Here is a 26,712-nt window from a genome sequence, read left to right on the forward strand (position 1 = left end):
GAGGGCCTCGGACAAAGAACATGTTTTGATGGTAATAGGCCCTACAGGTTTGTTGTTGGTTGGTTTTGTTTTGTTTTTTTAAGAAACAAAGTCTCAGTCATGTGATCTGGGCTAGCAAAAGCCAGCTTAAATCATCTGGCCTCATCTTAAAATACAGGGACATATTACTGAGCATGGCCAGTTTGTTGTTTAATAAGCAGAGTCAAATATGAATCCCATCCCCCAGATAGTACCTACTGGAAACCTCAAGTCAAGCCAAACTCTATATTGTCATCTCTCGTCCCAGAGGCCCACCCCATGCCCCACACAGAACAAAGCAGCTCAGGGAAACTGACATTTGGTTTTATTGTGCCAAGGACATTACAGATGGTGGATCTTGTCAACACCTGTAGGGCACATGTGCCCCATCTGCTGAGGCTGCTCCCACTCCCTACACTCAAATCCTGGGTAGCAGCCATAATGCCCCCACCTCAAGATTCCAAGGAGACTAGTGGTGGTGGAAGCAAAAGGAATGCAGCAAGTCAGGGTCTCATTGTCCAAAGCCAGTCTGCCACCTGCCACCCCTGCCCCCCACCCCACAATGGCTCACACCTTAGGCCCTCTGTGCACCTCCATGGAGCTGGAGGCCAAAAGACAGCAGCTACCCACATCTGTGCACATCCTTCATGCCCTATTGCCTGCCCCCAAACAAGAGATGTCTTCTTCACAAAGCCAATGTTGTCGTCTACATCTTTTTTGACTGGTTGACTTTTGTAAGATAAAAGTACACTTTAATAAAAAAAAAATCAAGAAAAATTCAACATGGAAGGCTCAGATATTCTTGGGGTACTGGGAAGGGAAACGTCCCACTTCTTCTTCCCACTTTTCCTGTAGTTGCTGTGGGGGTGGGGTGATATGTTGTTCAGATCTGATGGGAGGATAGCAGACTTTCCTGTTTGAGTTTCTCTCTTCTGGGGCTATCTGGCTGCCAGGTGGTCTGTATTTGTGTGCCTCTTGCCTACCTTTGGCACCCTTTCCAGAGTCCCCTGTGGAATGCTGAGATGGTGCTGTGCAGGGGGCAATAGGGCAGTCAGCTGGCAGAGACGAATGGTGGTGGCAAGGATGAGATGGAGCACACAGGGGTGGACCAGCCAGAGGGAAGTGGAGAAGAGGGAAAAGAGAGAAGAAGGGAAGGAAGCCAAGAGGGAAGAAAGCCAAAGAAGATTGGGTGGCGTAAGAGGGCAGGAGTAGGGGGTTGGAGGGTGGTATCCAGTCCCTGGGTCTCCATCAACTCTTGTCAGGAGGTGGATCTCTGTGCACTTTGTTTTTCTTCATACTGTCTAGGTATTCCTGTTGGGATACTGCCAGCACCGATGCTAGGATCTCATCATCATCCCAGTCATTCAGACCTGCTGGGCAAGAGAAAGAGAAGAAAAAGATGATGGGGTCTTCAGCCCACTTCCCCTCACTGATGACTAATCTAGAAAAATACTATCCAGGTCTCTGAAATTCCTTTTACAGGCTCCCCTCAGAATGTAAAACCCCACTAGACTCTGTGTGGAGAAAATCCATTAAGCCTAAAAAATTCTTCTAGGGCCTCTGCCTTTTAGGGAGATAACCAGAGGCCCCAGAAACCTCCTCTTAGGACTTGGCAGCTTTATCCAGGCTCTCCCCAACTCCCAGCTGGACCACCCCAGAGGAGGCTTACCAAAGGCAGAGGGGGACATCTGCTGAATGAGGGCCCGACACTCCAGAGCAGGGTAGAGGGACACGAGGGGAGAGGTGGCCTGATCAGCCCCTGCCGAGAACTGACTGCTTGTACCTGAGGCCAATAGATGAACAGTCAGAGATAGGGACCAGGACAGGGAGCCAGCCCTAGTGAGCACCTCACAAACAAGTCACTGACCTGGTGCACAGGGTGAAGGTGGTTTGGCAAGAGCTAAGACAGTGCCTGGGGAAGGGGGCTTGATGCCTAGCTCAGCATGCAGTTCAGGGTGCTCAGGTGATGAGGCTGAACTTCGCTGCCGTGGGGACCGGCTAGTCCATTCCTCCAGGCCACTGGAGGCTGCTGCCGTGGCTGAACTACATGTGGCACTGGCTTTCCGGGGCTATAGTGGGGAATGAAGAAACAATAAGGACCAACTCCAACTCTGACACTCCTGTGCCCAGAGTGCTCACTCCCTTCCCAGGATCCACTATGGTGCAAAGTTCTCCCACTCCTCCCACCCCCGCCCCAGGTAGGGTCTCAAAGAAGCCCAGGATGGCCTTCCCAGTGCTGGGATTAAAGGCGTGTCCTACCACACCCAGCCTTCAAGATTATTTTTATTTTTGTGAGGCAGGGCCTCACTCTAGCCCAGGCTAACCTGGAACTCACTCTGTAGGCCCAGGCTAGTCTTAAACTCATGGCAATCATCCTATCTCAGCCTCCCAAATGGAGTGCTAGGATTAAACTCATGCACCACCAAGCCCAACTATGATCCAGTTTTAATGTGTCATCCCCACTCTGTTCTATGCTCAGCAATCAGGATAATTCTGTTAAGTCCTTACTCAAATCCCATTCTTCCTCTGCTCACACCCTCTCACAATTTGTGTCTCACTCAGTAACAATTAAAGCCCTTCCAACAACCCACAAGCTATTTGCCAACTTTAGTCCCATCAACTCCCTGATTTCATTCCCTGTGACATTCTGTTCTGGCCTTGCTACCTGAATCACATCAAGTATGCTGCCCCTTACCTTGCCCAGTTCATGTGCTAACATGCTAACATGCTCCACTTCAGCAAACTTTGGCTTTTCTCACCTGCTCACCTCCTTTCCACAGTGTTTAATACCATGAACTCACACCTACCTCTACTCAGCCTCATCCAACCCCTGTCCCAACTCTTATTTGTTTTTTATCTACCAAACCTCTAGAATAATTATTCATTATGATTATTCCACTTTGTAAAACAGTAAGCAGCATAAGGATGGGGCCTTGGCCTGCTGATTCACAAATGTATCCAGATACACTAAGAACAGTGCCTCCTGCCTTCTGGCACCGGCATGCAACAAATACTTGCTGAACAAATTATTCTGCTCTCCTTCCAAACTCCTGTGATTCCTCCGATGCATGCCCTTCCCATTCCTAACTTAGCAATGCAACCTTTCCCAAACTCAAGAGAACACCCACCTCCACTGGTCTTGCAGACAGGGCAAGAGACCCTAACAATAAGTCTGTCTCCCTCAATGTATGGAATCCTTGAGGACAGAGAATGCGCGGCCTGAATTTACATTCTTGATTCCCAGCTTTAGCATGCAAGAGCATTCAATAAAAGCTTGTCTCTCTGCAGCTACACATCATTCCCTCATGTCACCAGCAGCGGTGGACGCTCTCTTTCACTCCTTATGAGCATGTTCTACACAAACAGAGTTCCAAGGCACAATGCCAAGACTAAGGCTAAACCAAGTTACAGATGGGGCTAGGGGTTTTTCTCTTGTCCAAATATCAAAACTCAGCCAGGCATAGTGGCACACGACTTTAATATCAGCACTTGACTTTAATACCAGCACTCGGGAGGCAGAGAGGTAGGAGGATCACCATGAGTTCAAGATTACATAGTGAATTCCAGGTCAGCCTGGGCTACAGTAAGACCCTACCTCGAAAAAACAAAAGAAAACAAAAAAATCCTTAATCTTTTTCTTCCTGCTCATTTGTGGGGAACAAAAACATGAGAAGTAATGAGTTCTTAGCCAGGCCAGTGACAGAGTCCATGACCTACCTGGCTGGGTCCTCGGACCTGGCGGGCCTGTTTCTCCTGATCCCTCAGCCACTGCAGGTAAGATTCCCTAGCCACTTGCTCCTCTATGGCTTCATTTGTGGCCTCCCAGTCTGTGGCTCGTTTCTTGTCTTCTAACATTTGCTGTTCAATCCATGATTCCTCCGATGTCTTTATGGCATTTTTCATTAGGGATTGTTCCGCAAACTGCAAGTGGGAGAGGGCCAGGAATACAGGGTGACAGTCTGAATCTGGCCAAGAGCCCAGAGAAGTTTAGGAAGGGAGGTGCATAGGTTCTAGCAAAAATGACACAGGAAGACAGGCATTCTCACAAAGTATCCCTCAAGAGACTGCCTATATATCAGTGACAAGAGAGAAGCAAACATGTTTTATAGGACCTGTTATATTCAAACTTCTACCCTCAGAAGCCCTGGCCTAATCCTATGATTCCTCAACTAAAGCACTAAGTCTGGGAGCAGCACGTGCCCTCCAAACTAAAAGTTGATTTAAAAGCATCTTCATCTAGTGACAACTCAATTTCCCAATGCTGAAGCCCTCCTTTAGATGGGGCAAAGGGAGAAGATAACCACTGAAGTGAGCTGTACAGATACAGATATATAGAGTGAAGGCAGTAGTCAAACATGAGGTGGGGTGTGGCTATGTGAGTAGGTAAAGGATCGATATTGGTATAGTGAGGGTTTTTTTGGGGGGGAGTTCAGTGTTTTGAGATAGGGTCCCACTCAAGCTCAGGCTGACCTGCAATTCACTATGCAGTCTCAGGCTGGCCTCAAACTCCTACCTCTGCCTTCCAAGTGCTGGATTAAAGGTGTGCGACACCACACCCCTGTGCCACCACGCCTGGCTTCATACTGTGAGTTTTGAGGGAGTACTTTGTGCCAAACTGTGAAGTATAGCAGCATCATTTTTGTTTGGGATGTGTGTGCCATGCAAGTGTGGGTACACATGAATGTGGAGACCAGGTATCTTTGTTAATTGCTATCAACCAGACTATTTTTTTCTGTTTGTTTTTGGATTATTTTACTTTTGGAGACAGGGTCTCTTGATGAAAAAGACAAACTAGCCATCAAGCCCCAGAAATCATCCAGTACTAATATTACAAGGATAAACTACATCACTCAGTGATATGACAGCATTTTAAGAAGTGAAATAAACCGGTGGCGCATGCCTTTAATCCCAGCACTCGGGAGGCAGAGATAGGTGGATTGCTGTGAGTTCGAGGCCACCCTGAGACTCCATAGTGAATTCCAGGTCAGCCTGGGCTAGGGTGAGACCCTACCTCGAAAAACCAAAAAGAAAAAGAAGTAAAATAAGACAAAACAGTATGTTTCAGGGGATAAATGTAAATATTGATCTACAAAGTTTTAGTTAATACTTGCTTTTTTAAAACAAGTTTTTGTTTATTGTTGTTTTTTATTTTTTTTTGCAAGGTAGAGTCTCACTCTAGTCCAGGCTGGCATGGCATAGCCCCCAGGCATCTTCCTACCTCTGCCTCCCAAATGCTGGGATTAAAGCCATATACTACTTCAGACAAGTAAGGTCTCCCTCTAGCCCAGACTGACCTGGAATTCACTATGTAGTCTCAGGGTGACCTCCAACTCACAGGGATCCTCCTACCTCTATCTCCCAAATGCTAGGATTAAAGGCACACACCAACACACACAAGTTTTTATTTATTTATTGGAGACAAAGGGGGGGGGGAGAGACAGAGATAGAGTGAGAATGGCATGGCAGGGCTTCCAGCCACTGCAAACAAAATCCAGATGCAGGTGCCACCATGTGCATCTGGCTTACATGGGACCTGGAGAATTGAACCTGGATCTTTAGGATTCACAGGCATGCACTTTAACCATTAATCTCTCCAGCCCAAGTTCTTGTTTTTAAAACAAGTTCTCAAGTTTGGCATGGTGGCTCACACCTATACTCTTAGCACTTTGGGTGCTGAAGTTGGAGGATCACTGTGTGTTCAAGTCCAGCCTAGATTACTTAGTAAATTCCAGGTCAGTCTGGGCTAGAGTGAGATTCAGCCTCAAAAAAAGGGTGGGGCTGGAAAGATAGCTTGTGGTTAAGGTGTTTGCCATGTTCAATTCCCCAAGACCCACTTAAGCCAGAAGCACAAAATGGTACATGCATCTGGAGTTCCTTTGCAGTGGCTGAAGGCCTTGGCACACCCATTCTCTCCCCTTTTCCCTCCCTCCATCCATATCTCTGTCAAATAAATCAAATCATTTTTTTTAAAAGAACATGGGGCTGAGGTGTAGCTCAGTGGCTGAACACAAGGTCCTGAGATCAATCGTAGTACCAAAAAACCCAAACAAACAAGCACTCAATGTCACTCCTGTAAGCCTTGAACTCTTAACTGAATTCTACCTCTATAGGATTACGCTGGGACTATAAACATGTACACCAATCTCCCCAAGTGAATTAACATTAGGTTCATACACATATATCCCAGCGCTTGGGAGGCAGAAGTGGGAGGATTGCAGTTGAGTTCCACGTCAAGCCTGGGATAGAGTGAGAGCATGCTTTGAAAATAACAAACAAAAAAAAAAAAGGTGTAGTTATTAAATAAGATTTTATTTAATAAATAAAAATAAAAAATAGAATTAAAATAGCTATAATACCTGAGCATGGGGTGCATGCCTTTAATCCTATTCTAGCACTTGGGAGGCAGAAGTAGGAGGATTACTATGAGTTCAAGGCCAGCATGAGACTAGATAGTGAATTCCAGGTCAACCTGGGCTAGACTGAGACCCTACCTCGAAAAACCAAAAATAAATAAATTTACTCATTATGATTGGGATGCAAAAATGATCTAATCACTTTGGAAAATAGTATGGCAGTGCCTTACAAATCAAAGCATGGTCTTACAATTCAATCCAGAAACCTTGCTCCTATGTATACAACTAATCTAAAAACTTATGTCCACACAAAAACCTACATGCAGCAGTTTATAGAAGCTTTATTCATAATCATCAAAAACTGGAAGCAACCAAGGATACTTTTCAATAGGTGAATGATTAAACAAGCTGTGCCTCCATAAATGGAACAGTAAATGATAAGAAATGAGCTAACAAGCCATGAAAAAAACATGGAGGAAGCTTAATGTGGGACTGCTACCTGACAGCAGCAGTTTGAAAAGGCTACAGGCTGATTCTAATTACAAGGCATTCTAGAATAGGCCAAGCCAGAGTCAAAGGTTGTAGAGGAAAACAAAGTAAAGAGGAACTTACAGAACACAGAGAATTTTAGTGGTGCAGAAACTATTCAGAATGATTCAATAACACATTGTTGTTATGCAGTGGTTGAATCCCTGGAACTTTACAAAACAAAGCCTAATCCTTAATGTATGTTAATTGTTTTTTACAGATCAGTTAAGAGGATCCCAATGACAAATGAATTACAAATGTATGGAAGGACCTAGGGGGTAACCGAAGGCAACCTAGGAAATGAATAGAATTTGCAACACTAAAAAACTTAAAGGAATTGTGCTCATCACTGAACTCCAGGGGGTATTGTTAAGGAGTCTGACCCTGCTTTATATATGTATATGCAGGCTGCAGTTATGTAAATGGATAAGGTGTGGTAGAAAAGTTTCCTCAACTGAGTGGGAATTTATTCATGAACTGAAGCATCAGGCAAAAATCCTATGAGGTCAAAAAGATTTCACAATTAAAAAAAAAAAAAAGATTTCAACTGTAGACATCAGCAATAACTCATGTTTAACTTAATACAGAATCAGATTATTACATGTAGAAGCACTGGTAGGTGAGGTGGGTACACACATTTATCTCCTAGCTCTGTTAGCCTAAAGCTGGCCTAGAAGCAAGTCCAACACGGTAGTAAAGAGCATACACAGCACTAAGATATCCATTTCTTTTTGTTGTTGTTTGTTAAGACAGGGTCTAACTCTGTATCAGGGTTGGCCTGAACTATGGAGTCTAGGCTAACATAAAACTCATTGCAATCCTCCTACTTCAGCTTTCCAAGTGCTGGAATAACTGTGGTAAACGACCATGCACAGCTCCAGATCTTGGTTTCAAATAACATTTTCTACTATTTTTTTTAAGTTTATCTGACAGAAAAAGTAGGAGAGAGAGATTGGCCACTCCAGGGCCTCCATCATGCTGCAAATGAACTCCAGACACATGTGCCACCTTGTGCATCTGGCTTACATGGGTCTTGGAGAATCGAACCTGGGTCCTTGGGCTTTGCAAGCAAGCGTCTTAACCACTAAGCCATCCCTACAGCACTTCTACTAAATTTTGCAAGGGCTCCTCAGATAAGAAGTTGGTTCTAAGACTGGGACAGAAAGCAGTCAAGTTAAATTCTGACCTATTGTACCACCAAAAAGTAAGAAAGTACTTTAAAAAAATAAGTTGGCTGGGCATGCTGATACACTCAGCAGGCAGTTAGGAGCATGAATTCAAGGCCACCCTGAGACTACATATTGAATTCCAGGTCAGCCTGGGCTAGAGTGAGACCTTACCTCAAAAAATTAAAAAAATAAAAATAAAAAAATTCATTATGCATCCTTAGGCTGGCCTCAAACTCACAGAGAAGGAATAAAGGCATGCACTACTATGCCTGGCTTTCCCCACCCCTCCATCCCAAGTAGGGTCTCACTCTAGCCTAGGATGGCTCCCCCCCTCTCTTTTTTTTGTTTTTTTTTTTTTTCGAGGTAGGGTCTCACTCTAGCCCAGGCTGACCTGGAATTCACTATGGAGTCTCAGGCTGGCCTCGAACTCAAGGCAATCCTTTTACCTCTGCCTCCCGAGGGCTGGGATTAAAGGCATGCGCCACCATGCCCAGTTAAGGCTTCCCTCTCTTTAAATAGATTTATTTAAAAAAAATAGAGCAGGACTAGAAGATGGCTTAGTGGTTAAGGTGCTTGCCTGTGAAGCCTAACGACCCAGAACCCATATAAGCACATGGTGGCTTGAATGTGCCTGGAGATGCTTTGCAGTGGTAGAGGCCCTGGTGTGCCCATTCTCTTCTTTTCCCTCCCTCTCTCGTAAATAAATAAATAATAAACAGAAATAAAATAAAATAAATTGGAACAAAGCCAGGTGTGATCAGACTAGGCTAGAGAGACCCTACCTTGAAAAAACAAAAATAAGTAAACAACTGAATAACTAAATAAATTAGAATGAACCTGGCATGGTAGCATGCCTTTAATCATAGATAGGAAGATCACTGTGAGTTCCAGGTCAGCCTGGATTAGAGTGACCCTACCTGGGGACGAAAAAAGTTGAAACAAGGGTTATGGATTTACAGCTCAGTGGTATAGTACTTAATGTGCTTAAAGGGCTTTGATTTGACTCCACATATGTATGTATGCCTACACACACGCACATGATAGAACAATCTGATCAACAAAAGTATTGATGTGATTATAACTCAAAGTATAAAATGAACAAGTGACATAAATTAATAAACTAATAAATGGGAGATGGCTAGAAAGATGGCCCAGCGACTAAAGGTACTTGCTTGCAAAGCCTGCTGGGCCTGGGTTCGATTCCTCACTACACATGTAAAGCCTGATGCACGAAGCAACACATGCATTTGCTATTTGTCTGCAGTGCCAAGAGGCCCTGATGGCCCAGATTCTCCGTCCCTAACCCCTTTCTATCCAATACTTTTTTGGTTCATTTTTGTTTTTTCAAGGTAAGGTCTCACTCTAGCCCATGCAGACCTGAAACTCACTCTGTAGTCCCACATTGGACTCGAATTTACAAGGATCCTCCACCTCTGCCTGCCGAGTTTGCTGGGATTAAAAGTGCGTACCATGCCAGGCTTGGCTATATTTTTAATGACAATATATGGGAGATGAGACATCTCCCCTGCAGAATTTCAAGTAATTCAATACATACTCTGCCCTCCGATAGATATAACCCTATTCCTTAAGTGTGAAAAGAAAAGAAACTTCATAGACAAGGACAATAGCACAGTTATAATCACATTCCTAATGTTTACTCTTGCAAACAAGCCCTGCTGAGCCATCTCTCCAACCCTTACTCTTGTTATAATGCAACAAGAACAGCACTTTCCTCTGTTATCTCCTTCCCCAAACCCACAATCACAGTCTACATCATGAGAACAATGTCCAACAAATTCTGAAAGAACCTTCTGTATTTGACCAGTACTTCTAAAATTTTTCAAGGTTATTACAAAAAATCAAGGACCTTCCTACTCTTAATCTAATAAAGTCTCTCTAAACCTTAAAAAAAAAGAGCAAGGAATAAAGAAATGAGTTCAGATAATGAGAATGTATCATTCTGGGTGTTGTGGCACACTCCTTTAATCGCAGCACTTGGGAGAGCACTTGAGGTAGGAGGATCACTGTAAATTTAAGACTACATAGCAAATTCCAGGTCAGCCAGGGATAGATTGAGACCCTAGCTGGGGGGAGGGAAGAATGCATCAAAACAGGTTTGCAAACTGGATGTGGTGGCCCAAGCCTTTAATCCCAGTACTTTGGAGGGAGAGGTAGGAGGATCACCATGAGTTCAAGGCCTCTATGAGACTACATACTAAATTCTAGGTTAGCATGGGATACAGTGGGACCCTATCTCAAAAAACAAACAACAACAAAAACACCAAAATTATGTATTTGCAAGCAGAGACAGACAGACAGAGAATGGGCATGCCAGCGCCTCTAGACACTGTAAGCAAACTCCAGATACATGTTAGTGCTTTCAGTGTGGTTCATCTGCCAAAAACGCTTGTGCATTCCCACATGGACAGTGAAGTGGTTCAAGAGTTCCACACTAGTCCCTAATAAGTTATTGGCAGTTAATGACTGTTGGGAAAAGGGAGACATTTTCTTCAGTGGTGTAGCCACTGAGAAGTTACCCAATATTCACTAAATAACCCTCTACACATGCTTTTGCAAGCAACCCTAGTTAAACTCAATGTGTAACTAAAAGAAGACATCAGCCAGTCATGGTGGTACACACCTTAATCCCAGCACTCTAGAGACTAAGGTAGGAGGACCACTGTGAGTTCAAGGCCAGCCTGAAGACTATATAGTGAATTCCAGGTCAGCCTGGGCTAGAGTGAGACCCTACCTCGAAAAACCAAAAGGAGGTAAGAAGAAAGAGTTCAGGTGAGAGGGACAAAAGAAGGTAATGGAGGGTGAATGTGATAAAAATGTATCATGGGGGCTGGAGGGATGGCTTAGCAGTTAAGGCATTTGCCTGCAAAGCCAAAGGACATACGTTCAATTCCCCAGGACCCATGTTAGCCAGATGCACAAGGTGGCGCATCTGGAGTTCCTTTGCAGGGGCTAGAGGCTCTGGTGTGCCCATTCTCTTTCCACCTCTCTCTTTCTGTTTCCTTCTCTCTCTCTGCTTGCAAATAAATTTTAAAAAATTAAAAAGGTATCATATACATATATTAAAATATCAAAGCATAAAGTACTGTAAAACCTGTGCTATGATCCGTAGCCAGTAAGCTATGGGTCGGGCCTGCATTCAAATCACTGTGACTTAAGCTGTCTGTTACTGATGTTATGCTGAAGACCCATTTGTAGACATCCTACCTAAGACTTATCTGGCTTTCTTTGCCCCAACAGGACTTATACCCTAAAATGCCACCCTCAACATGCATAAAAGATATGTAAGCAAGCTCATGGACAAACCAACAGAGACCAAAACAAGAGCCCTGATTAATGAGAACACCCTCATTTCAAATAGAGGTGAAACCTCAGGAAAGTACCAGAGAGGAGAAGCTCAAATCTAGCAGCCATCCTGGGCACAGGGACCACTTACCCCTGGTTTAAATGATGGCAGGCCCAGCCCCACACCAATTGTAGCCTTGTTAGGATTCACCACTGAATTATAGTGGATATTCCGATGGTAGCTAACACGTATGGGTTCATCTTCATTTTGATGGATCCCATGGAATGTGTTGATAGGTTCTACAAAGAAAGAGAAGGGAGCATCCACAAGGGGCCTGGTATTGTTGGCTCTAATTAGGTATCATTAGTCCCTCACCTACCCACTACAGAAGTACCTGTGCTGTACTGATACACCTCCACAGGACGGTTGTACATCTCTGCCATGGCCTGCATCTCAATGTGGTTGCCATGGCAGTTGTTTTTCCGCTTTCGGTTGATATAGGTGGTAAAGTCTTCTGTGACATAGTTGGAAAAGTAGTCAGCATTCTTCATCTGTGGAATAGATTGGAAGGTCATGGTCTGTGTGCAAAGAAGAACCTCCCACCCTCCTCCTGCTCCAAGGCTACTGAAAGGGCTCACCAGATAGTCCATGCAATGCTTCCGCACAACCTCATGCATATCCTGGTCTCCATATACTTGGTCAGCTGGGGTAACAAAATAAAAGGATGGGGTCAGAGCTGTCACCAGAAGAGTTTTGAGCCACAGAACATCATGGAGAAATGTTTGCGAAGGAGCCAGGGAAAGTTCCTTTGCAGAGTTCTTACCCTTGTGGATTGGAATGGGATCTTGGACAAAAAGACAGGCAAGCTAGGCGTGGTGACACACGCTTTTAATCCCAGCACTTGGGAGGCAGGGGTAGGGGGATCACTGTGGTGGTATATGCCTTTACTCCCTGCATTGGGGAGGCAGAGGTAGAAGGCTAGCCTTGACAGCCTGGGCAAGAGTGACATCCTAACTCTGAAAACAAACAAAAGTAACAAATAATAAAAATAGAGCTGGAAAGAGAGCTCAGAGGTTGAAGGCCCTTGCTTGCAAGGCTTAGCGTTCCTGGGGTACAATTCTCCAGTATCCATGTAGAGACAGATGCAAAGGAGCACGTGGGAGTGGAGTTGGTATGAAGTGGCAAGAGCCCTGTGCACCCATTCACTTTCCCTCCCTCCCTTCTCCCCTCCCTCTTCTTGCAAATAAATAATTAAATATTTTATAAAAAAATACTCTGAGGCTGGACATGGTGGCGCACGCCTTTAATCCCAGCACTCAGGAGGCAGAGGTAGGAGGATCACCATGAGTTCGAGGCCACCCTGAGACTACAGAGTGATTTCCAGGTCAGCCTGAGCTAGAGTGAGACCCTACCTCGAAAGAAAAAAAAAAATACTGAGTCGGGCATGGTACTGCACATCTTTAATCTCAGCACTAGAGAGGCAGAGCCAAGACATAGGTGGATTGCATGAGTTTAAGGCCACCCTGAGATTACATACTGAATTCCAGGTCAGCCTGGGCTAGTGTGATTCCCTACCTTGAAAAAAAGTACTCTAGGCCTGGAGAGATAGCTCATTGGTTAAGGAGCTTGCCTGCAAAGCCTAATGACTTGGGTTCGATTCCCCAGTACCTACATAAAGCCAGATGCACAGTAGTGCACGCCTCTGGAGTTCACTTACAGTGGCTGGACGCCATGGTGTGCCCATATTCTCATTCATTTCTCCCTCCTTCCCCTCTCTGCTTGCAAATAAATAAATAAAATATTTTAAAGAATACTCTGCTAGGTGTGGTAGCACACACCTTTGATACTAGCAGTCGGGAGGCAGAGGTAGGAGGATCATTGTGAGTTCAAGGCCACCTTGTGACTACATAGTGAATTCTAGGTCAGCCTGGGCTAGAGTGAGACCCTACCTCAAAAAAACAAAAATAAGGCTGAGGAGATGGCTCAGTGGTTAAAAGGCCCTTGCTTGCAGAGCCTATTGCCTAGGTTTGATTCCCCAGTACCCACATAAATCCATATATGCACATGCATCTGGAGCTTGTTGCAGCTGCAAGAGGCTCTGGCACACCCGTACTGTCATCCCCCCCCCACTCTGTGCTTGCAAATAAATGTAAGTATTTTTATTTATGTTACTTCTGCCTCTTGAGTGTTGGGATTAAAGGTGCGAACCACCACACCAGCTTGTTTTTTGAGTTTTTCTTCATTTATTTGAAAGATAATTGGCAGATTACACACACACATATATATGGGGAGAGAAAGAAGGGGGAGGGGGGAGGGAGGGAGAGAAAATGAATATGAATGAATGAGCATGCCAGGGCCTCTTAGCTAGTGCAAAGGAACTCCAGATGCACACACCACCTTGTGCATCTGGTTTATGTGGGTACTGGGGAATTGAACCTAGGTCCTTAGGCTTCACAGGTAAGTGCCTTAACCGTTAAGCCATCTCTGCAACACCCAAAAAGTTACTTTTAAATAAATTAAAAAAGTAAAACACACAGAGGAAAGGAAAATATGGCTTTATATCCTACCAGATAACAGTGAGCCAAATAACCTGAAACAAGTAACTCCCAGAGCCAACCATGCCTCATCAGTAAAATGGGAACATGATAGGTATGACCTGGCAGGCATTTTGTAGAGATTCAATGAGAAATGTGTGTAAAGTGACAGAGAAATTATTCAGTGAATCAGTTTTCTCCTCTATAGTAAAGTCTGAATGTGGGATATTGTGAAGGGGATGCAATTAAAATCCTGCCCCTGTCTTCAAGGAGCATCACCTTATTTCAGGAAAAGGCATCCATTGACCAAGAACCAGGTTCCTTCTGTCTAAAACACTAGTATGTATTTATGTTTTGTTTTTGCAGTGCTAAGGACAGAATCCAGGATTTTCACAGATGCTGGGCAAGCACTTGTGCTCTGTGCTCCACTCCTAGGCCCCAATGTGCTCTTTTTATTTTCAATTTTCTTTTTTGAGATAGGGCCTCACTATGTAGGCTGGCCTGAAACTTACTCTTTGAAACCCATGCTGGCCTTAATGGCATTCCTCTTGCCTCAGCCTCCCAAATACTGAGACTACAAGCACAGACCACCATACCTAGCTTCCCAACAGTGCTCTCTAGCACAGTTCTCTACTTCGTAGGACCCCTCTAATACCACATTCAAAGGTATGCACAGATTTCTGCCTGACCACACTGGGCTCCTGTGGAAGGTAGAAAGCAGTTCACACCTAAACCTACCCCTCTGCTCTGGACCTGATATAGCAAAGCAAATCAAGAGTTTGCTGGATAGCCAGATAGGCTAGGGTACAAAGAAAGGGGGCTTTTCTCTCTTAAAGGGCTGCCTGCCTTTAAGAGGGAATTTCCCTTTGTTTCCCCAGAAGGCCACTGCTCAAATGGAATCTCCTTGTGGGGGGAGGTCAGGGTATGCAGAGAACACGCCCACCTGCTAGGTTCAGTAGGCCATCTCTCTGAATAAATGACAAAGGGCCTTAACTACCCTCCAGGAGGGTTCTGTGTGAAAAGACTGAACTGAATGAGAAAATGGGCAGCTTCAGTCTCAAGTCCTCCTGGTGGTTAAAAGAAAACATGAGGGTGGGGGATGGGAGAATGAGGGCTGTGAAGACAGGAAGGGGTAGCCCCTTTACAGATGTAAACAAGGATGTGGCTTCTGTGGCCACACTCTTCCCTACCCCCAACCCAGCAGCACTTCCAGCAAGTCACATGTCCTCAATATAGGGGAGGGGGGGTGCTGCTGCCTTTCTTAGAAGCCAATACCACAGTACCCACTGTGGCTGCTTGGGCTCCTAGAGGAGCTATTTCTGTAGGCTGAGCTGGGGTGCCATGAGGCAGGACTGCAGCTGCAGTAAACAGGAACTGAGATGGGAGTGAAAGGGTTAAATAGGGGTAGGCAAAAAGGCTCTAGGAGCAGAGCTAGATGCTGAATGCAGAAAAAAGGGAAAAGAGAGGTAACAGAGCTCCCCATTTATCCTATAATTCATCCTTGTCTGACAGAAAGTTCCTGTCACCTCCTAGTTATGTGGCACTGGACAAGGCCTTTAATCTCTGGACTGAAATGTCCTTATCAATAAAGTGGGAATAGTAATTCCACTGGCCAGGGTGTTGTAAAGACTATAGGGGAGCCGAGCATGGTGGCACACGTCTTTAATCCCGGCAGAGGTAGAAAGATCACTGCGAGTTAGAGGCCACACTGAGATTACATGGTGAATTCCAGGTCAGCTTGGGCTAGAGTGAGACCCTACTGTGGAGGAAAAAAAAAAAAAAAGACTATAGAGGAAGGCTGGGGATATAGCTCTGTGGCAGAACAAATATGAAGCATATGGCAGGTCCTGGGCTTAACACCCATTACAGAGAAGGGGTGGATGAAGAGACAATAGGGAAAGGTTTGCCAAGTACCTGAGGCACAGCCAGTGGTCAAGAAACAAGAGTTTCACTTGTCATGAGGGATGATAACTTCATCATATTGCTAGCTACCCTCAAGTCAGCCAGAATTATCAAGGAATTGCTTATTAAGCCCTTCCTCATTTCTGTTGCACTTCCTCTACTAGAGGAAAGCCCCAAATGCAGAAGAGGCTGTCCTTCCTCTTGCAAACAGTACTGACTCTCTCTTTACAGAATCCAAAGGTCCTTCTGTACCATCTCTACCCTTTGTTCAAAACCAAATTCATACCAAACTAATAATATAGGCTTCCTGTATAAGGTCCTTAGGCATAGGCAAGTTATAGTACTTACTTGTTCATACCAGCTTTTTTTTCAATTTTTTCCCTCATCCCAGCTTTTGAGAGGAACCACAATAGACTGATAACAGGCTGTACCTCAATTCTTTTTGTCTTGAGAGCTGGGTGGGCTTGGTAAATGTAGCTTAGGATGAATTCAAAAGTGAGGCAATCCTCCTCCTCAGCCTCCTGAGTGTATGTAATTCAGTTTGTGCCCTGATTTTTTTAATGTTTTACCTCTTTTAAATTTTTTATTTGTTTTAGAGAGAGAGAACAAGAGCAGCATGATAGAGAATGGGCACGCCAGGGCCTTTAGCCAATGCAAACGAACTCCAGACACATGCACCCTTGTTCATCTGGCTTACATGGGTCCTGGGGAATCGAACCTGGGTCCTCTGGCTTTGCAGGCAAACACCTTAACCTCCAAGCCATTTCTCCAACCCTGTGCCCTAATTTTATAATTATTAACATGGAATCAAATATATATGGGGCTGGCAAGAAGGTTCAGTGGTTAAAGTGCTTGCTTGCAAAACCTTCTGTACTGGGTTCAATTCCCCACTACACATTGCACATGTAAAACCAGACACACAAAGTGGTGTATGCATATAGAGTTGATTTGCATAAAGCCCTGGCACACCCATATTCATTTTCTCAATCCCTCCCTCGTCTTTCTCAGTCATAAATAAATAAATTAACAAATCACCTCCGCAGAAATCAAACAGCACCTTCAACAATAGAGCAGGATGTGGTGCAAGCCTTTAATCCCAGCACTTGGAAGGCAGAGTTAGAAAGATCCCTGTGAGTTCTAGACCACCTTGCGACTACAGAGTGAATTACAGGTCAGCTTGGGTTAGAGCAAGACCCTACCTCAAATTTAAAGAAAACAACAGAAAGACTTCTTCAATGACACAGGGAAAGTACATGAAAATTCAATGTGAAACAGCTTTTCTGACTTTTGTGGCTTAATAACTTCTGTCCACAGGAAAATTCTTTTCTCCAAAAAAAGTTGGCATAAGGCCAGGCTGGCCATCCCTGAGGGAGTCTCAAGGTGCAAGAACAAGTAGCTCCCTGAACCTACAAATGAAGGGAAATTCAAAGAAGTTGTTTTGACAGAAACCGAAACTTCTCTTGCTAACACTGTACTTGACCATATGCACCCGTTTTCTTCTTCCAGGGTCCATCTGGAAGGGGTCCCCCAAAATCCCACCCCTGCTCTCTTCCCAAGCAGGGCTCAAATCTTAGCACATGGGCAGGAGAGATGGCTCAGGGGTTAAGTTGCTTGCCTGTAGTGTCTAATGATCTGGTTCAATTCCCCAGTACCCACTTAAAGCGATGCATGCATCTGGAGAGTCCCTGAACCCCTATTCTCATTCTCTCTCTCTCTTTGTAAATAAATAAATAAAATGTTTTTGTTTTTTTAACCGCATGCCTTTAATCACAACACTCAGGAGGCCGAGGTAGGAGGATTGCTGTGAGTTCGAGGCCACTCTGAGACTCCATAGTGAATTCCAGGTCAGCCTGGGCTAGAGTGAGACCCTACCTTGAAAAACCAAAAAAGAAAAAATTTTTTTTAATTCTCAGCAAAATGGAGAGATTAATCAAAATACATTATGTAGCCGGGCATGGTGGCGCACGCCTTTAGTCCCAGCACTTGGGAGGCAGAGGTAGGAGGATCGCTGTGAGTTGAAGACCACCCTGAGACTCCATAGTGAATTCCAGGTCAGCCTGGGCTAGAGTGAGACTCTACCTCGAAAAACCAAAAAAAAAAAAAAAAAAAAAAAGTAAATAAAAAAATACATTATGTATGAAAAAATTTAAGAACATTTTTGTTTATTTATTTATTTGCAAGCAGACACAGAGAGAAAAGAATGGGCATGCCAGGGCTTCCAGCTGCTACAAACTAAATCCAGATGTATGCACCACTGTGCATCTGGCTTTATGTGGGTAACTGTGGAATCGAAACCAGATACTTAGGTTTTATGAGCAAGGGCCTTAACTGCTGAGCCCTATTTTTTATTCTTTATTTAAAAATAACTATTTGGCTGGAGAGAGAGCTCAGCAGTTAAGGCATTTGCCTGTGAAGTCAAAGGACCTAGGTTAAATTCCCGAGGACCCATGTAAGCCAGATGCACAAGAGGCACTTGCATCTGGAGTTCATTTGCAGTGGCTGGAAGCCCTGGCATGCCGATTCTCTCTCTATCTCTCTCACTCTCTGTTTGCAAATAAATAAATAAAAATTTAAAGCCAGGTGTGGTGGTGCATGCCTTTAATCCCAGCACATGGGAGGCAGAGGTAGGAAGATCACGATGAGTTCGAGGCCAACCTGAGACTAGACTACATAGTAAATTCCAGGTCAGCCAAAGCCAGAGCTAGAGTGAAACCCTACCTTGGAAAACAACACCAACAACAAAAAACCTCAAACTGGGTGTGGTGGTGCAAGTTTTTAATCCCAGCACTCAGGAGGCAGAGCTAGGAGGATTGCAGTGAGTTCAAGGCCACCTTGAAAGGACATAGTGAATTCCAGGTCAGCCTGAGCTATTCTCAAACTGTGTGTGGTGGCACATGCTTTTAATCCTAGCACTTGGGTTTTCTAAAAAAAAAATTATGCATTTATTTATTTGAAAGAGATAGACAGAGAGAGGCAGCTGGAGAGAAAAAAATGGGCACACCAGGGCCTCTAGACACTGCAAACAAACTTCAGGCACATGCATCACCTTGTGCATCTTGCTTACATGGATCCTAGGCAATTGAACCCGAAACCTTTGGCTTTGCAGGCAAGTTCCTTAACTGCTAAACCACCTCTCCAGCTAGAGAGAAAGAGATCGAGACCCTAACTTGGGGAAAAAAAAAAAAAACTGCAGGGGCTGGAGAAATGGCTTCGTGGTTGAGGCACTAGTTTGTGAATCCTAAGGACCCAGGTTTGATTACTCAGTATCCATGTAAGACTAAACCAGATACACAAAGTGGTTCATGAGTCTGGAGTTCCTTTGCAGTGGCTAGAGGCCCAGGTGAGCCCATTCTCTCCTTCTCTCTTTCAAATAAATAACTTTTGTTTTGTTTTGTTTTTCAAAGTAGGGTCTCACTTTCTTCCCAGGCTGACCTGGAGTTCACTCAGTATTCTCAGGGTGGCCTCAAACTCACAGCAATCCTCCTACCTCTGTTTCCCAACTGCTGAGATTAAATGCATGAGCCACCATGCCTGGCCTTAAATAAAACATTTTTTAAAAAACTCTCAGGGCATGCATGGTGGGAGGACACTTTTAATATCAGCACTTGGGAGGATCATTGTGTTTGAGGCCAGTCTGAGACTAGAGTAAGTTCCAGGTCAGCTTGGTCTCGAGTGAGATCCTACCTTGAAAAAATAAAAATAAAAACAGTATTTTTGGCACAATAATACTATTAGTTCTACCAGACTTTACATAATCCAACTCCTTTGAGCTTCACCCCCCAAAAGTAGCTTAGATTATCCAGGAGGAACTCTGACCCAAACAGCTGAAGATCATATATTTTGGGGTAAAAGGAACGTGGCCAGTCTCTCAAATGAGTTATCTGCTGGTCCCAAGTGATATAACCCCCAACCCTGCCAAACCAGCCATCACCTTTGCCACCTTGGTCCCTGGGGCTAGAGCCTGTGTACCTCTGTTTCCCCACAAACTAAAGCAGAAATCATGTGGAAAGGTCTGCAAATAAGCAAAGATGGCAGGTATCAACAGTAATGCTCTTTACTAGGGCCACAGAGGTCCTCATCACACTACTTTCCGTTCTCTTAACATACAGAGATGCCCATGTAGAAATGTACATATGTATCAACATGCAGCCAGCAGAGCCTCCCAAAGGTCCAACCTAAGACTAAATATCCACATAATCAACCCCACAACACAGAACAATTATATGCAATAGGTACACACCTTTGCCAACAACCAGGAACAACAGGAGGATGGACAAGATGTGAAGCTGTACCAACCCGTGAACCCGCCCCTTCACTTCCTTCCCAGCCTTTGCCAGGGGAAGGTGGGAAGGGAATGACTAATACCTCTAACAAATAGTGTCAAGCTTTCTCTGCTGCCTAAAATGTAAATAACATTAACCCAGACTTACAAAAAAGCAAGACGAGAGAGCCTCGATTATTCTAGAAGTCTCCGCATTTGCTTTGGAGCTGCCTGGGAAGTGCCTATTCCTCAGATTGCTGCCTTACTGCCCTCCAGATGTTCTAAGGGCAAAAAAGAAATCTTGGTCCCTATGGGGAACCTAACAACAAACCACCAAGGGGTAACAGTGACCTGATCTACTCCCTACTGCCCTCCTGCTTCAGTGAGAATCTTAGGCCAAATGAAGAAAAAGGAGGCAGGAAAAGGTCCCTACCACCTTTCAAGCAGCTGTAGTATGACTTGGTATGCAGCCCTAACTGCCCCAACAGGCATATACCATAGAGAAGAATGAAGACATCACCATTAGCCCTTTGTCAAGCCTGTCCTAAGATATTTGCTCCTCTGCTCAACAATTCCCATGGCAATGATGATGCAGGAACAGAGAGGTCAAAACAGGCAACTATATGAGTATCCCTTAGCAGCTAAGTGCTTGCCTGTGAAGCCTAAGGACCCTGGTTCGAGGCTCAATTCCCCAGTACCCACATAAGCTAGATGTACAACATGTTGCATGCATCTGGAGTTCTTCACAATGGCTGGAAGCCCTGGTGTGCCCATTCTCCCTCCCTCTCCCTCCCTCCCTCCCTCTCTCTCTCTTCCTCTCCCTCCCTCTCATGGGTCATGATATGCAGAAGACATTTATCGTACCAATAACTGTGGGCTAACTCCACCTGCACGACCCATTTACATCAACAAAGAGGGTCCAATGGGAGGGGGTAGATCATGGATGAGCCTAAACAATGGTACCAAACTACCTGTATTTGCTGAAAAGAAAACTAATAAATTAAGTTAAAAAAAAAAAAGCCTAAAGTAAAGGACCAGGTTGAGTTCCCCAGTAGCCACACAAAGCCAGATACACAGAGAGGCACATGAATATGGAAGTTCACTTGCAGTACTGCAGAAGGCTCTGACACATCCCTTCTCTCTCTACTTGCAAATAAATAAATAAATAAATAAATAATTTTTAGCCGGGCTTGGTGGCACACACCTTTTAATCCCAGCACTCAGGAGGCAGAGGTAGGAGGATCGCCATGAGTTCGAGGATACCCTGAGACTACATAGTGAATTACAGATCAGCCTGAGCTACAATGAGACTCTACCTCAAAAAACAAACAAAAAAAAAAATTAAAGAGGAGTCTAAAAATAGAGCTGGAGAGATGGCTCAGTATGTAAAGATGTAAAACCATTTGCTGGTAAAGCCTAACTGAATTCAATTCTCCAGAGTGGTGCATGCAATTGCAGTGGCAGGAGGCCCTGGTGTACCCATCCATCCGTCTCTCCTCTATCTGCTGGCAAATAAATAATAACTATTTTTTTAATTAGAAAAAAAATATCCCATGGGAATAATCTTGTGTGTCCTGGTTCAACTGCCAACACTGATGTCCTGACACTATTGTGTGACCTAGATACTAGTTAAGACAGGATCCTGGCTTTCTCTTGAGGCCTCAGTTTCTCCACTAGGACCCACATAAGCCAGATGAACAAGGTGGCTCATGCATCTGGGGTTTGGTCACAGTGGCTGGATGCCCTGGCGCACCCACATTCATTCATATTCTCCCTCTCCTGAGATTATTATTTTCTCTCAAATAAATAAATAAATAATTTTAAAAGTAGCCTTGTCAGGCGTGGCGGCACACACCTTTAATCCCAGCACTTGGGAGGCAGATCACCATTAGTTCAAGGCCACCCTGACACTACACAGTGAATTCCAAGTAAGCCTGAGCTAGAGTGAGACCCTACCTCGGGGGGGAGGGGGGGGAAACTAGCCTTATATAGTTGTTTGTTTTTAAGGATTACATTTTCTTGACTAGTCCGCTTAGAGTCCAACACAACATTTTTGCTTGACGTCATTGTCCCCTTTGTCAAAATTGACAGATATCTTTTAAAAGTTTGTTTTTAAAAAGTATTTTAGCCAGGTATGGTGGCACATACCTTTAATACCAGCACTCGGGAGGCAGAGGTAGGAGGACTGCCATGAGTTTGAGGCCAGCCTGAGACTACATAGTGAATTTCAGGTCAGCCTGGGCCAGAGTGAGACCCCAACTTGAAAAACCAAAAAACAAAAAAAATTTTCATTTATTTATTTGACAGAGAGAATGGGCGCGCCAAGGCCTCCAGCCACTGCAAACGAACTCCAGACACATGTGTCCCTTCTGCATCTGGCTAACATGGGTCCTGGGGAATCAAACCTGGGTCCTTTGGCTTTGCAGGCAAGTGCCTTAACAGCTAAGCCATCTCTCCAGCCGTAAAAGCTTGCTTTTAAGAAAGTGTGTCATAACTCCAGTTGACAGCTCAAAAAAGCTACACTACATGCAATTCAATGGGAAAAAAGAGAAATCAACAGTGAAGATACTGAACAGTGAATACTGCAAGCCTTAAATTTGGCCAGCCAGGAAAAATGAGCCAATGGGTACAATAGTGGCATGTCTGCTATTGGGGAAACTAACTGCTCTCTAATTGGAATGGGGGCCTGCTCCATGGGAGGGAATACATCCCTGATACTGAGAATCTACAAGAGGGGTAGCCATGAGCCCTAGGTATATAATGTCTGCTGGTATCGGGCTAAATGTGTATACTATGCTCATCAAACTGCCCAGTAAGCACTTCTCTTAATGTTCATACCCACGTATTAATGCTACTCTCACTTTTGGTTAGAGAATCTTCTCTTTTCAGATGGCAGTGACCTTGGGATGACTCAGAAGACACTATGATGCTGAGAAGAAGTGAAAAAAGAGTGCTCAGCACTGAAATCATACTATCACACATTCCAAGGCTCAGGGTCCAATGTGGAAGAGGTAGCAGAAAGAATGTAAGAGCCAAAGGAAGGGTAGGACTCCTTGCAACGTGCTCCTTCAGACAGGAAATGGGGGGAGGAAGGGAATTACCATGGGTTGACTACAGTTATGGAAGTTGTCAATTAAAAAAAATAAATAAAAAAATAAAGTGTATCCGGGCGTGGTGGCGCATGCCTTTAATCCTAGCACTCCAGAGGAAGAAGTTGGAGGGTCTCTGTGAGTTTGAGGCCACCCTGAGACTCTAGTGACTTCTAGGCCAGCCTGGGCTAGAGTGAAACCCTACCTTGAAAAAAAAAAAAAAAAAAAAGTGTGTCATAACTGATTGGCCATATATGAAGCATAAGTATTTTCAACCTGCTTGTTAAAAGGGAGAAGCTTAAATTTGGTTTCAGTAGATAATATATGATAGTGATTGTCACTGGGAATCCTGTATATTTGATAGGAAATGGCATATTGTTTGTATTATGGAAGCAGAAACGAAAAGCCACTTAAGATAGTATGAAGAAATGAAGTATGTCAGTTGTCAAATTATTTAAATTTGGATATTTACCAAACCAACAAATAGGTTCTACCTGTCAGGATTCCAATTTTATTTGGAGAGCTAAGGAAAGAAAGCTTGTAAGTATTACATTTCTTAATGATCACATTTTGCAGTTTTTTAATTAACAACTTCCATGATTGTAAACAATATCCCATGGTAACTCCTTTTCTCCCCCTACTTTCCCCTTTGAAACTCCAATCTCTATCAATATCCTCTCCCCACCTCAATCAGTCTCTCTTTTATATGGATGTCATGATCTTTTCCTCCTATTATGATGGTCTTGTGTAGGTAGTGTCAGGCACTGTGAGGTCATGGATATCCAGGCCATTTTGTGTCTGGGGGGAGCACGTTGTAAGGAGTCCTACACTTCCTTTGGCTCTTGCATTCTTTCCGCCACCTCTTCTACAATGGACCCTGAGCCTTGGAAGGTGTGATAGAGATATTGCAGTACTGGGCATTCCTCTGTCACTTCTTCTCAGCACCATGGTGTCTTCTGAGTCATCCCAAGGTCACTGCCATCTGAAAAGAGAAGCTTTTTTTTTAAATTTTTTTGTTCATTTTTATTTATTTATTGAAGAGTGACAGAGAGAGAGAGAGAGAGAGAGAAAGAGGCAGATAGAGAGAATGGGCACAACTGGGCCTCCAGCCACTGCAAAAGAACTCCAGATGCGTGCACTCCCTTGTGTATCTGGCTAACGTGGGTCCAGGGGAATCATACCTCCAACAGGGGTCCTTAGGCTTCACAGGCAAGCGCTTAACTACTGAGCCATCTCTCCAGCCCAAGAGAAGTTTCTTTCTTTAACCAAAACTGAGAGTGGCATAAATATATGGATATGAATATTAAGAGAAGTGCTTACTGGGCAGTTTGATGAGCTTAGTATATACATTTAGCCCAACAGCAGCAGACGTTACACCCCTGGGGGCTCAGGCCTACACCTGTTGTAGGTTTTCACTATCAGGGATATATTCCTATTTTGCAGTTTTGTTTTGTTTTTGTTTTTGTTTTTGTTTTTTTTTTTTTTTGGTTTTTCGAGGTAGGGTCTCACTCTGGTCCAAGCTGACCTGGAATTAACTCTGTCATCTCAGGGTGGCCTTGAACTCATGGCAATCCTCCTACCTCTGCCTCCCGAGTGCTGGGATTAAAGGCGTGTCCCACCACACCCGGCTTTATTTTGCAATTTTTTTAAAAAAAGGAAATGTTGTTATACAATTATTAAAAATTATTTCCCCTATATAATGAAAAGGTTAGTAATTTGCTGAATGTTTTAAGTTGTAAGGTATTTCATGAATGTCATATCCATGAAGTGTTTGGACAAGATACCTTTTTTTTTTTTTTTAAGGTTAAATACCAATGGTAGTCTAGTCTAGAGAAATAAGTGCTAACTTTTCAAATTTGTACTGTAACATCCTTATACTTTCTATTTTAAGTGTACCTTTTTCTCTAACACTTTAGATATTTTCCCTACCTTTTTTTTTTCTGATGCAGAGTGCGTGTTAATTAATATTTACTGCATCTGATAATGTATTATATGTTTAAAGCCCAGTGACTTCATTTTGACATTCTTATGATTTCATATGCTATATTCTTCAAGCAATAAAATTTTAATGTGTTTTATTAAAAAAAGGAGACTTGTAAAACAACAAAGGGGCTGGGCATGGTGGCACAAACCTTTAATCCCAGCACTCAGGAGGCAGAGGTTGAAGGATCACCATAAGTTCGAGGCTACCTTAAGCCTACATAGTGAATTCCAGGTCAGTCTAGGCTACAGTTGAGACCTTACCTCAAAAACAAACAAGAAAAAGAAAGAACGAAAAGCACAACAAAGGAGCTAGACAGATGTTTCATTGATTAAAGGTGCTTGCTTGCAAAGCCTAATGGCCTACATTTCATTCCCCAGTACCCATGTAAAAGCTAGATGTGCAAAATGGCACATGTGTCTCAAGTGCATTTGTGGTGACAGGAGGCCCTCCCTCCCTCTCTCCCTCTGCTTGCAAAGAAATAAGTAAGTAATTTTTAGGGCTGGAGAGATGGCTTAGTGGTTAAGCGCTTGCCTGTGAAGCCTAAGGACCCCAGTTCAAGGCTCAATTCCCCAGGACCCACGCTAGCCAGATGCACAAGGGGGCGCACGCATCCTGAGTTCGTTTGCAGTGGCTGGAAGCCCTGGCGTGTGCACTCTCCTCTCTCTCTCTCTGCCTCTTTCTCTCTCTGTCTGTCGCTCTCAAATAAATAAACAAAAAAAATTTTAATAATTTTTAAATCTTTTTTTAAACTATTTTTATTTATTTATTTGAGAGAGAAAAAGAGGGAGAGAGAGGGAGAGAAAATGGGAATCCCAGACACATGTGCCCCTTGTGCATCTGGCTTACATGGGTCCTGGAGAGTCAAACTGGGATCCTTGGGCTTTGTAGGCAAACGCCTTAAACGCTAAGCCATCTCTCCAGCCCAAATATATTTTTTTAATAACCTGAGATCCATCCTTCCCAGTCCATGTTCCAAGACCAAAAGGCCTAGGGGAGTGGGCTCAGCTAATGGTTCTGGGCTATACTACCCACAGCCTCAGTGACTCCCCTGAGACACATCCATGTAGCTTCTATTTTGTCCAAAGACCAGCATCATAGCCATGCCAGGGCCCAAGATTTCTGCTGTCAAAGCTGGAAATATAAAGGCAGAGAGGGAGGGACAGGGGCAAAGAAGGGATAACAGGAGAGGGAAGAAGGCTAGTTTATTTTTCTAGGAGGAAATTACCTGATCATAACAGACCACAGAGTATCTACCTCTACTACATTCAACTGTTCACCAATGCTCATGAATTCCCAGAAGGTGGTAGGGAGAATTTGATACAAGTAATAGGCCTTGGCTCAAAAATGGATGCTCAGGGAGCTGGAAAGATGACTTAGCGTTTAAGGCATCTGCCTGCAAAGCCAAAGGACCCCAGTTCGACTCTCTAGAACCCATGTAAGACAGATGCATAAGGGGGCACATGTGTCTGGAGTTCGTTTGCAGTGGCTGGAGGTCCTTTCATGCCCATTTTCTCTCTCCTTCTCTCTCTCTCAAATATATAAATAAAATAACGTTTTTTTGTTTTTTTTT

General features: G+C 44.0%; 1 protein-coding gene across 2 annotated transcripts in view; it reads right to left on the reverse strand.

The window, feature by feature from the left end:
- Positions 1-321: 321 nt before the first annotated feature.
- Positions 322-26,712, reverse strand: part of Otud5 (OTU deubiquitinase 5) — a 68,091-nt gene continuing 41,700 nt past the window's right edge. The window contains exons 3-9 of one of the 2 annotated variants that reach the window (XM_004670088.3): positions 12,011-12,075; positions 11,767-11,923; positions 11,523-11,671; positions 3,736-3,939; positions 1,886-2,087; positions 1,688-1,801; positions 322-1,391 (exon numbers count right to left, since the gene is read on the reverse strand). In XM_004670088.3, the coding sequence (XP_004670145.2) occupies positions 1,267-1,391; positions 1,688-1,801; positions 1,886-2,087; positions 3,736-3,939; positions 11,523-11,671; positions 11,767-11,923; positions 12,011-12,075 (1,016 nt within the window). In that variant the 3' untranslated portion in view covers positions 322-1,266. The remainder of the gene's footprint in view (positions 1,392-1,687; positions 1,802-1,885; positions 2,088-3,735; positions 3,940-11,522; positions 11,672-11,766; positions 11,924-12,010; positions 12,076-26,712) is intronic. The other variant, XM_004670089.2, reaches the window with a different exon arrangement.

Source organism: Jaculus jaculus, chromosome X, assembly GCF_020740685.1.
Source record: "Jaculus jaculus isolate mJacJac1 chromosome X, mJacJac1.mat.Y.cur, whole genome shotgun sequence".
In the NCBI taxonomy this organism is placed as follows: domain Eukaryota; kingdom Metazoa; phylum Chordata; class Mammalia; order Rodentia; family Dipodidae; genus Jaculus; species Jaculus jaculus.